Genomic DNA, 11,837 nt, shown 5'->3' with positions numbered 1-11,837 from the left:
GAGCTGAAAAACATTTAAAATTTTGCTCCAAGGATAACATTTACCTCATTAAGATTTTGAAAGACATTAGAATGTGTTCTTTTTTATGTGGATCAAAGGTGATTGAAATGACCTCTCTCTCCCCCCCCCCCCCCCCCTAAAAAAAAAAGGAATTGAAGATAAGATATTAGAAATTTAACCAAATATATTTCTGGAAAAAAAGAATCTAAAAATGATCTGTTCAGTTAAATTTATTTTGTAGAAATTTAAAACGAGACATATTTTCAGTCGGCATGCATTGAAAAAGAACAAGTAACATTCCGAAGTTTGCATAGCCATGGATGAGAAAACACTTCCAATCTCATGGAGACTTTAGCTTCTGAAGTTCTTATAAAACATGGTTTGACCTCGTAAATTTTTCAAAACATCAAAGGAAATATTTTTGGGGATGTTCATTCCAACATAATGAGGTATTATGAGGTTTGTAATTACAGTACAATATATAATAAAAATTTTAAAAAGATATATATAAATATTTATATAGAATATGTTAAACAGAACAAAAGCATAAAAAAAACCTATCACGAATAACAAGAAATTAATAACTCAAATTTGTTCGCGAGTTGAAACGTCATTGAACATTACGGAGTTGTTTCGAAGTTTCCCTGGAACAGATCCTCTAATTTATTGAGGCCGTATCGCTGAGGTGCCCGAGTCTCGTTGACGTCTTTACCCGTCAATTTATTTCCCACGAGGTATTCCTTATTTAGCTTGCCCTGACACCACGTGATCACTTCGTCCAAGTAAGGTGTAGGAACTCCCGCTAATTCAGCGATTCCTTTCATAGGAACAATGCCGTCGGGGACATCTTCTGCCATGTATCTGTAGGTGAAATCTGGGACGTACTTCCCCGGTTCTATCTCCTTCATAGGGTGAACTAAGCCATCATAAGCTTTGTTGGTTCGCATTGCCATCATCAGGTTGCTTTTATCTGTGATTTGATCGCTGTAGTAATTCAAATACCAATCGAACACGTGGATGACATCAGACATGTCGAGCCCTCCAATCTTTTTCTCTATCGCTTTTGCCGTAGCAACACATTCGTCGCTAACTCCAGACAATAACTCCGCCTGCCTTTCATCTATTCCTTGATAAAATAGAGGTTTCTCTGTAAGAGGCTTTCCGTCCCACGATGACCATTTGCCGTACATTATTGGTGGGTGTACTATAGATTTTGCCATTAAAGTTATAGCAATGTAGTTTTGGACCCGTCTTACTTTCGGTTTCTCCCCAAGAATATATTGGTTAGTTTCTACGATAGGTCTTGCCAGGTTGCATTGTTTACCTTTCAAGATTGAGGCACCTAGTGTATCTTTGAAGCCTAAAATCTCCACATTTTTGCCGAATTCTATCAGCCTACATGCCCAAGGAAGAGATTCAAATGTAACAATTGTACACGTTTTGGCTTTGTCGCCAAGATAATGTACACATTCAAATTCGAACCCCGCTTGACCAGGCAACCCGACAATCACGGTGTTGTCGCCAATGTACGGAGCCATTGCTTTAAAATATTGTGCATGAGCAAAGGCGGGGACGACGATAAATATATAGTCAGCTCCTGGTACTGCTTGTTTAGGGTCTTTAGTCACGATTGAGGGTTTGGTATTCATCGTTTTCTTTGCCCCATCGTCTTGGTGTACAGTGATAATCATGTCAGATTTCAGTTTAGCTGACCATCGTTCGGCCTCGTCTGAGTACAGCGTCAGAACACGGCTCTCAACATCAGGCCTCATGGCGGCCAATCCTGCCAAACAGTGGGCGCCATTTCCACCACCACAGGTTAACACGACCAACTTCTCCGACATTGCTACAAATAAATGACGACATACGGTTCAATAGTTTACAAATGTATGGTAGATACTCGAAAACTGAGGCTGTTAAGCTAAATACTCAAAGTGCTTGAGAGACCACATACAGTCCAAGTAATTCGACTATATGTTGCACTAAAACTTTAATTTTAAATTTCAATTATGACAATTCTTAAAAAGAAATTTCCTAGGAAGTTTGTGCGACTAAGTAAAACTTCCGGAAGAACAAAACGTGTATTAATGTTACCACTTAAACACAACTCATCATTGTTTGATATCGGAAATATCCGCTACAATAAGGATATACAGTCTTGCTTATATCCCATAGGGAAAAAAGTCCGACTGTACCAAGATTAACTGAAACGGTGCACCCTGAATTCCTGTGGTCTGAAGCTTACAGAAAATTTCCGCAAATTAATGTCTTTTTAAAGATGTTTCCCATTTGCTTAAATGTTTGGTTGAGCGTAAGAATAGTCACCATATAAAGTGTCCGACGACTCTATTTGTCCGTCATGACCGGGAGTTGACCTTCCTCGCAAGAAGGTAAATTAAATATAAACTATCCAAGCTCATATCCATAGAACCTGACATCAAATAATCCAAGATTAAAGATCTCAAGAATTTTTTTTACATATTCTGTCGACAAGGATAAATTCAACATTGGCGCACGCTTTATAAGTAAATTTTCACTTTTTATACCTGACAGAATGAGATGCGAGTCACAATATAGATTAAGCGTGAGAGGTTTTTTATGAGGTCTGCACAACTTCCTAGATTTATTGATTGCTGTAGACTGCAAGGTCAATAGGTCAAAAATGTGTATACATCCAGAAACATTGGTTTGCATAAAACCGCTTATTATTAGACCTTATCAAGTTCATTCACACTGTGCATGACAGACGTTTAAAAAAAATGTTTACCCCGGAAAAAAACAACCCATTTAAACAAATATAACGTACGTTAAAGGGCCTACGTGACATTCAATTCCTACATACTGTAATAAAACTTATTGCACAAAATTTCATTTTGAGACACATGCAAGTACCTGTTTTGGAATCTGTTAGGTGTCAGGATACTCTGAATGCTGCTGGACTTCACTATTGTAGAATTAATTCAAGCCGGTCATGAATGCTGCATCATGAATGTACCGTTTCGAGTTGTCGCTCTTAATTTAAATATAGGGAACGTCTCAAAACAGGTAATCTGTATTTATAAATACTAATTTGTATGATATTCAACTTTACATTTCCGACATTTTATAGTTTTCATTTCCGACATTTTACAGTTTTGATCTCCGACATTTATCATAAAGTGCCTTCCCGGCAATGAAAAGAGAATTGAAGACTTTATTTTAAAGAACAAATCAAGAATAAATTTATCCAATATGAATTTGGCACATACATATAATTCAGTGGCCATAATTAAATTTAGTGAACAAAAATTGCATGCTCATTTGACTCATACAAAACTTTTATTTAGATTTAGTGCTGCATGTATATACAGTATATTGTAATATTTCTATTTGAATAAGATGTGTTTGTGAAACACTGATGCCCCCGTATGGCAACTTATAGCAAAGGTTAAACTTTCTCAAATTCAAATCAATAATGTTGCTACCCAAAGTAAGGTCTCGTCTCGAGAAATGTACCTATGAAATATGAAAGCCCTAGCAGCAACCATTGAATAGATTTGGAAAAGGTTAAAGTTTTTCAAAAGTAAGTCAAACATCAAGGTCAAGGTCAAATGATTTAACAATATCGCATTGGAATAGGCTACACGACAACAATATAAAAATATACAGGGATTTATTACATGTATATGGATACGTAGTTTTTCATGGCAACAGTGACAGATATATCACTGACATCCTCGCAAGCCAGAGGTCCTGAGTCAACACAACGGCAACGTGTTGACTCAGGGCCCCTGGCTTGCGAGGATGTATCACTGAATGCCTTCTACAGTTTGATATTGCAATTGCTGGGAAGTAAAAATGGGAAAGATTTTTGGAGCGATTGAAATTTTATAGCTGAGATTAGAATGACCGCATTTCAATCATCTTACTCGAAAATTATTATTATAGTTGTTTTCAAGGAGTCGTAAAAAAAGTTCTATGAAAAACGAAGTTGATAAATTAAATATAATTGAATTCTAGATATGATTGTCCTCAACGAAGTATTATGTACATAAGTATTCTACCATAAATTTTACAAACGTTTGTCTGTTGGGAGATTCTTTTCTGATAGAGTATGAATCTATGACAGAGTAAAAAACATTCCCCCTCATATTACAGTGTCCTGTGCATAAATGTCAGCATAACTAAAAGTCAAACAACTGCTGCAAACTTTTAAATCCAAATCTTTGCGGGGCTCTTGTCTTCGACACATCTTTCCCCGTTAATTCGGACCCAGTGAGATACTCCTGGTTAAGTTTGTCTTGAGCCCACGTGATGATTTCATCCATCACCGGGGTAGGCACTCCTGCCAGCTGACCGATCCCCTTCATAACAACCAGACCAAAGGGAATGTCTTCCGCTGTGTACCGGTAGGTAAAGTCCGGCACAAACTGACCCTCCCCCACTTCTTTCATGGGGTGGAGCAAACCGTCGTATGCCTTGTTTGTCTGCATGGCCATCATTAGGTTTGTCTTGTCAGTAATCTGATCTGCGTAGTAGGTGAGGAACCAGTCAAAAATATGAATAACATCCGACATGTCCATCCCAGGGATCTGTTTCTCTATTGCTTTTCCGATGGCGATGCATTCGTCGCTTACATCAGACAGCAATTTGGCTTGCTTTTCGTCTACTCCTTGGTAAAACAGCGGCTTCTCATTCAAAGGGGTTCCATCAAACGTCGACCATTTCCCGTACATCAAGGGCGGATGAATGATAGACTTTGCCATCAGATTTACAGCAATGTAGTTCTGAATTTCTCTCAAGACTGGCTTGGGGCCCAAAACGTTCTGAACGATTTCAAAGGGCGATCCCTTCAACTTTGATTGGCTCCCCTGAAGTTTTGAAACTCCCAATGTTTCCTTGACACCTAGAATTTGTACAAGGCGACCAAATTCTAAGATTCTACATGCCCATGGGAGTGATTCGGCAGACATAATGGTGCACGTTTTAGATTTCTCACCAAGCATATTCAAACACTGAAATTCAAATCCTGCTTGGCCTGGAAGCCCAACAATCACTGTGTTGTCACCAACAAAAGGCGAAATCTCTCTAAAATATTGTTCATGTGCAAAAGCAGGGACAATCAGAAATATGACGTCAGCACCAGTGACGGCTGCCTTAGGATCCTTTGTTATAAGAGAAGGTTTAGACTTTACCTCATCAGAACTCCCGTCGTTTTTCATGATGGTGACCGTCAAATCGTCAGATTGAAGGATTTTTGTCCATCTTTCTGCTTCATCGGCGTATAATGTAAGAACACGTGTTTCATGTTCTGGTTTACTGGCTGACAATCCCGCCAAACAGTGAGCACCATTTCCTCCTCCACAAATCAGAACTTTAAGTTTGTCTTCAGTTCCCATCATTAGTTTATCTTCTTGATATATTGTACCTAAACAGTAAGAGCATGTCCTGAGTAATCAATGATATAAACACGAGAAAAAGTATAATTTGAAATTCAAAGTAGCTAAACTAAAATATACCTTTTATTTTATATGATTTGTATTAAATACGAAAGTAACATGTAAGCTTCTCACCAAACTTAATGTAGTTAACGCTCATATAAGAATGATTTCCATGCACAATTCAAAATACGTTTTTAACTTGGCAATTTTCCCCCATTCACAAAAAACACTTTCCTCGTCTTCCGGCGGTATTCCTGACTTTGTCAGATTTATATGATGTGAGTAATAATAAGGAAGTATAGATAAATCTTCCTCATACATTTGTACGTTTATGATATTCATAAATAGTAATATAGTTCTATTATGAATGATCCATATACAGAATATTTTCTTAGACGTTCACTAATAGACTGATTATTTATTGCAAAGAATAAGGTTCTGCAGAAGTATCCTGTGACTGAGACCAATTAATTATCTGTACAATTCGCCTAGGTGTGAGTACATTTTATATGTGTATATACACTTATGCACGAAGTACTTGGTGGATAAAGTTCTACATGTGTATATTTACTAATGTACATAGTACTTGGAGGATAAAAGCCAGCTGGGTTTTCATTGATCGCCATTCTCAGAAGACAAGATCCATCGTAATTGATATATCAATTACATGTATATATAAACAATTCCAGTTCTGATCTGCATTTAAAATGCTCTTTCGAGGCTATGAATGAATCCCCTCGAATAGATTGTATTCTCTTAAGGACATTTTATGCACTGCATTCTGAAGAGTACTATAATTTTGTGGTATTTTTGCAGTTAGAGTGATCTGCCTTTTGATCTTTAAAAAACAAATCAACAGTTTATTACTCATTTTATAATTAATCAACATTTTTTTTAAAACCGTGAATAATTAACTGAACATTTTATAATTAACTGAACACTGAACATTTTATTTGCTTTGTCCCCATTTAAGTTCTACTAATTAAAACTTCGTTGTCTTCGAAAATTTCTGTGGGGGTAAACCGCCTTTTATTGAAAAGGAAATAGACAAACTCGATATACCTTTATATCATACCCCCCCCCCCCCCCGAAAAAAATGCGGGTCCCTAATGGTAGAAACAGTTTTATTCTCAGTGTACTTCAGTCTGTTTACATATATCTTAGACATTGAAGGTTAAATAGTTTTTTTCTGTGTAGAAAAATATTATTTTTATTTTTCATGCTTTATGAGATTCCTATACGCGCAACTTGAACCAAAAAAAAAAACTAAATGGAAGTTTCATTATTGAGAGTTATACACGTAACAACCATTTGATTCTAGCTAGTGAGATCATTAAGAAATCCTTTACTGGAAAGTAAATGTCCTGAAATTTCAGTAGCTCAAATGAATGATTATTAGTATAAGACTTAGAATTGCAGTAGAATTTGCCTTCTAACAAGCAAATTCAAAGAATTGTGCCCCCCCCCCCCCCCGCTTTCGGTGTCTTAGTGGACGGGATGCCATTAGTTATAGCAATAATTGTAACTGTCTTGTTTGTGTGTCATGTCTTGTTTGTACATCGTGCAAAAAAGACATAAATTATTGAAACAGTTAGTGCCAAGATTATAGCTTCTCAAAACTATATCAAATTTCAAGATCAAGGTCATGAGGTCAAATATTATAATACAGTTCGAAAGGCCTTGTCACAAGTAATGCACGTGTGAAGAAATAGGAAAGTCCTGTCTCTTCTTGAGCATAAAGGTTATGGTCAAGGTTAAATGTTTTGAAAAGAAAAAGCTTCTAGGTCAAGGTCATGAAGTTAAAAATGATGTACTTTTCTGAAAAGTGTTGTCATAGGTAATATACAGGTAGAAGTATGAAAACTCTTATCTTCTCTCATTCAATAATTATTACAAATGTAAAATTAATTTGAAAAAAAGGAGGTTTAACTTTAAGGTCAGGGTCACGAGGTCAAAAACCAGAGTATACAATCGGAAAGGTCTTGAAACAGGTAATGCACATGTCAAGTGTAAATGCCATATCTTCTCTCGATCAAAAGTTATCAGCAATGTTAAAATTTTGAAAATTAGGTCAGACTTCAAGGTTATGAGATTAAAAATCATAGTACATTTAGAAATGCTTGTCACATAATGCGTGGTAATGCACATGTCAAATATGAATGCCCTTTTTCGCTCCTTCAAAAGAGTAAGCAACACTTATTGAATTGAAAATTAGGTCAAAGTTGTAGGTCAAGGTCAAAATGATTGCATGGCCAAACATGCCGTATGCAAACGATATTTTTATGCCCCCGTATCGAAGATTCGGGGGTATATAGTTTTTGCCCTGTCCGTCCTTCTGTCTGTCTGTTTGTCCGCAAAAACTTTAACATAGCCCATAACTTTTAATTGGTTAGAGCTATGGCTTTCATATTTCACATGTGTATTCCTTGTGACAAGACCTTTCTTTGGGTACCACTATATTAGACCTTTTGACCTTGACATTGGAGTTTAACCCAGTTTTGCAAAATTTTATCTAACTTTAACCTTGGCCATAACTTTTGAACAATTAGTGTTAAGGCTTTCATACTTCACACGAGTAATCCTTGTGACAAGTCCTTCCGTTGGATACCAACAACTATGACCCTTTGACCGTTTAACCTACTTTTGAAAAAAAAACTTTAACATTGGCCATAACTTTTGAACGATTGGTGCTTCAGCTTTCATACTTCACATATGTAATCCTTGTGACAAGACCTTCCTTTGGATACAAACAACTTTGACCCTTTGATCTTGACCTTGGAGTTTGACCTACTTTTGAAAATTTTTAACCTTGGCCCTAACTTTTGAACCGTTGTTGCTAGGTCTTTCATACTTCATATATCTAATCCTTGTGACAAGACCTTCCTTTGGATACCAACAACTTTGACCCTTTGACCTTGGAGTTTTACGCACTTTTGAAAAACTTTAACATTGGCCCTAACTTTTGAACCGTTGGTGCCAGGCCTTTCATACTTCACATATCTAATCCTTGTGACAAGACCTTCCTTTGGATACCAACAATTTTGACCCTTTGACCTTGACCTTAGAATTTGACCTATTTTTGGAAAACTTTAACCTTGGCCATAACTTTTGAACTGTTGGTGCTAAGGCTTTCATACTTCACATATGTAATCCTTGTGACAAGACCTTTCTTTTGTACACCAGCAATTGAAATCCATTGACCTTGACCTTGGAGTTTGACCTACGTTTGAAAAACTTAAACTTTGGTCATAACCTTTGAACGATTGGTGCTTCAGTTTTCATATTTCACCTATACATTTCTTGTGAGAAGGCCTTTCCTTAGGCACCATTAATTTTGATCATTTGACCTTGATGTTTGACTTACTTTTGAAAAACTTTAACCTTTTCTATATCTATTCAATGGTTGCTGCTAGGGCTTTCATATTTCACAGGTATTTTCCTCGAGACAAGACCTTACTTTGGATACCAACATTTTTGATTTGCATTTGAGAAAGTTTAACCTTTGCTATAAGTTGCCATACGGGGGCATCAGTGTTTCACAAACACATCTTGTTTTAAAATATATATAACAGGAGATCAGTTAAAAATCGGTTTGAAAAAGATCAAGAACAGAATAGCCAAGGTCAAAAGCCAGGAGTTTAATATGAAATTTCTGCATTTATTCTTCTTTCTAAATACCTTTTAGTGCATCTCATTATCTATATTATAATAATGAATGGTAAATGTTAACAAATTACATTGTCATCCTTTAATATATAGTTAATCATTGTCATACATTCATTGTAAATCTATAAATCTGCGAATCCCTTGATTTCAATGAAAACTTATTATATACAGCTTATAATCAAAACAGGCACCAAACCTCGGTGCAATATAAAGTGGGAGGAAATTCATAATTTATAATTACGAGTCTTTAAGCAACGGAAGTTTCTTGCCCCTATACTTAAAAAAAAAAAAAAATTACGAGCAAAGCTTAAGCTTACTGTAAAAGTTTGCAAAATCTATTCTCTTAAAAATTTCTTGCTTATGAATAGAAATATGAAGATAAAGAACAGTATTCAATCTTGAAAGTCCAATGAAACGATACGAATTTGGAGCAGAGCAAACACGGACCTCAAAATTTAGAGGTGGGATCAGGTGCCATGGAGGAGTGAGCATTTCCTGCCTTAGAGATATATTGTACAAAAAATAAACACAACAGGGTAAACCTTTCTTCATATGAAACAAACTCTCTTTAATTTTATGTGTTTAAGTCAAGATTAAAACATTTTGCACCACCCGGACCTTTAAACGTAGGCGGACCTTTTTCTTATACGGGCTGGACCTTTTCTTATAAAAGGCGGACCTGATATGTTATCGTATTAGGCTCCTCAGGACCTTTATACGAGGCGGACCAAATATTATGCGACACCGGTCACACCCGCCGTGTGCTCTTTGTCATGATCAGGAAAAGAAACCCGGAAAATTCCGTAGACAGTTCAGTGTATAAATAATGGCTTAACAATTAGTATAAAAACGTCAGTCAGCATTTGACTCAATGATAGGTTGTATGTGCTGACAAGGTCCTTGTATCATGTATATGACTATATATAAGTGTTTACAATGTACTTTCTTTTTGTCCCATGAGGGCCCTTAATTGGTAAATAAACAAATTGAATTGAATTATCGACCGTAAAACGTGCGAAATGATGACTTCAAACGAGACATTTAATATCTTTCAAAAATTCTTCTTAAAAAGATTGATACCAGTTTTAAATTAATATAAGGAACCAAAATTATTCGCAAAATTACTTTTTTGGTTTAAATACAGCGGACCTCTGCACTAAAGATTATGTAAGAGCACAATGATTTATTGAATAAATTTTACTTTTAAAATTAAGCCCTTTAAAATCCTAAAAGTCAAAGTCAAAAATAAAGTGAAAATTTATAGAACTTTCAGCAGTCTTTTATTCCAAAATTTCTTGACATTTAAAACGGACTAGAAGGACCTTTATTTTTAAAACTATTGAAAAAGTTCTTAAAATCAATTACTTACATGGTATGGGGATTTAAATATATTAAGCATTTTTATGTACAGGATTATCACTGTTCATCTGTACTAAAAGATAATTTGATCTCGCATGTTTTATAATTGGATCAAACACTCAAAAAATAATCTCATTTTTGAAACAAATCAAATTTACATTTTAAGTCTGTTTTTAAGTAATGCTTCTAAATTATGTTTATCAAATAAACATTAATGTTGAAAAAAGACTATTAGAATATACCAGAACCCACCAAAATGGTACCCATGGAATCCAAAAAATAAAAAAAAAATATACTCAGGGATGGGGCCACATCTTATTTATGTTTTTCTACCTAAACCTTCATACGTTTCTAGAAGTGATAAAATACCTACAAGACAGTTCCTTTTGGCGACAATTTACAGGAGATACATGTACATGAATGAAGTCACACAAGTAAGATAATCACTACAAGGGCGATGCTTAACCAAATAAATTATTGATGAATTTTGCCGATTTACTTATCATATAGAGAATCGTATCAAAGAGCACAATTCACCATTCTTGAATCAATAAATTATTTGAAAGAAAGTATGTAATTAAAAAAACTCTTAGAAATTATTAAACCAAAATCGCAAAAAATATTTGCGACATTTTTAGGATACATGATTCTTTTTGAGATCTAACTTACCTTGCAAAGTCTCAGGTGAAGAAGCAGAGTTTATCTGCAGTAGGAGACGGAACGGAGTGATTTTTGGCCAAGCACGGTTGTTTCTGCCGCGTACAATTAATTGTCTTGGCGTATCAGCAGCAATACAGCCTCAGAGAAGGTCATCTCCCCAATAATACATACAGTACGATCAATAAGCAGACAAGCATGTAATACCGGAGTAATGTACAACTGAAGGACAGTTGAAGGGGAGGGAGAATGATTTTGAAATTGTAGGGTTCAAAAATATACTAAATACTATCTCTTGTGAGAAACAATTATGTTAGTTTATTAGAAATTTCAGTTTTAGTTTGAAAAAGGACATATTCTGAACAGATTTTATTATATTATTCCAAACACTGAATTTTCATCATCCCCGTTTATCGTAAAATACAGCATTTAATCATTTATGAAAGAATTAATTTTCAATGAAGATAAAAAATTGTATTTTTCCAAATTTTTAAACTTTTTTGTGAATACAGCGTAAACACCTTACCCACTATTTTATGCAGAAGGGATATTGCTGGTGAAAAAACCCCGTTAATGACGATTGCAATTTTGTCAAGAAAGGAATTTGATAAGATACAATATACTGTGAGAGTTCCTGTTGACTTTGATGAGGTACAACTTACTGTGAGAGTTCCTATTGATATAGTTAAGCTAAACACTTAACTGTGTTGAAATACGCTCATCGTGTGCATGTTT

General features: G+C 35.4%; 2 protein-coding genes across 3 annotated transcripts; both read right to left on the bottom strand.

The window, feature by feature from the left end:
• Window positions 1–214: 214 nt before the first annotated feature.
• LOC133199611 (opine dehydrogenase-like) lies at window positions 215–3,000 on the bottom strand. Its single transcript, XM_061335458.1, has 2 exons — window positions 2,893–3,000; window positions 215–1,846 (listed from the first exon to the last, which is right to left on the bottom strand). The coding sequence occupies exon 2, from the start codon at window positions 1,842–1,844 to the stop codon at window positions 621–623; it is 1,224 nt and encodes a 407-aa protein (XP_061191442.1). The 5' UTR covers window positions 1,845–1,846; window positions 2,893–3,000; the 3' UTR covers window positions 215–620.
• A 299-nt stretch (window positions 3,001–3,299) lies between these two features.
• On the bottom strand, window positions 3,300–11,191 carry LOC133199610 (opine dehydrogenase-like). Of its 2 annotated transcripts, none has more exons than XM_061335457.1 (2): window positions 11,115–11,191; window positions 3,300–5,407 (listed from the first exon to the last, which is right to left on the bottom strand). In XM_061335457.1, exon 2 carries the CDS (start codon window positions 5,379–5,381, stop codon window positions 4,164–4,166), a length of 1,218 nt encoding a protein of 405 aa, XP_061191441.1. In that variant the 5' UTR covers window positions 5,382–5,407; window positions 11,115–11,191; the 3' UTR covers window positions 3,300–4,163. The 2 variants fall into 2 exon arrangements, with proteins under 2 accessions (XP_061191441.1, XP_061191440.1); XM_061335456.1 differs by lacking the exon at window positions 11,115–11,191 and adding an exon at window positions 5,553–5,618.
• Between the last annotated feature and the right edge of the window lie 646 nt (window positions 11,192–11,837).

This window comes from Saccostrea echinata, unplaced genomic scaffold (assembly GCF_033153115.1).
Source record: "Saccostrea echinata isolate AGI-Se365-2 ecotype Australia unplaced genomic scaffold, CSIRO_AGI_Sech_v1 ptg000034l, whole genome shotgun sequence".
Classification (NCBI taxonomy): Eukaryota; Metazoa; Mollusca; class Bivalvia; order Ostreida; family Ostreidae; genus Saccostrea; species Saccostrea echinata.
This window is presented reverse-complemented; position numbering and strand designations above follow the sequence as displayed.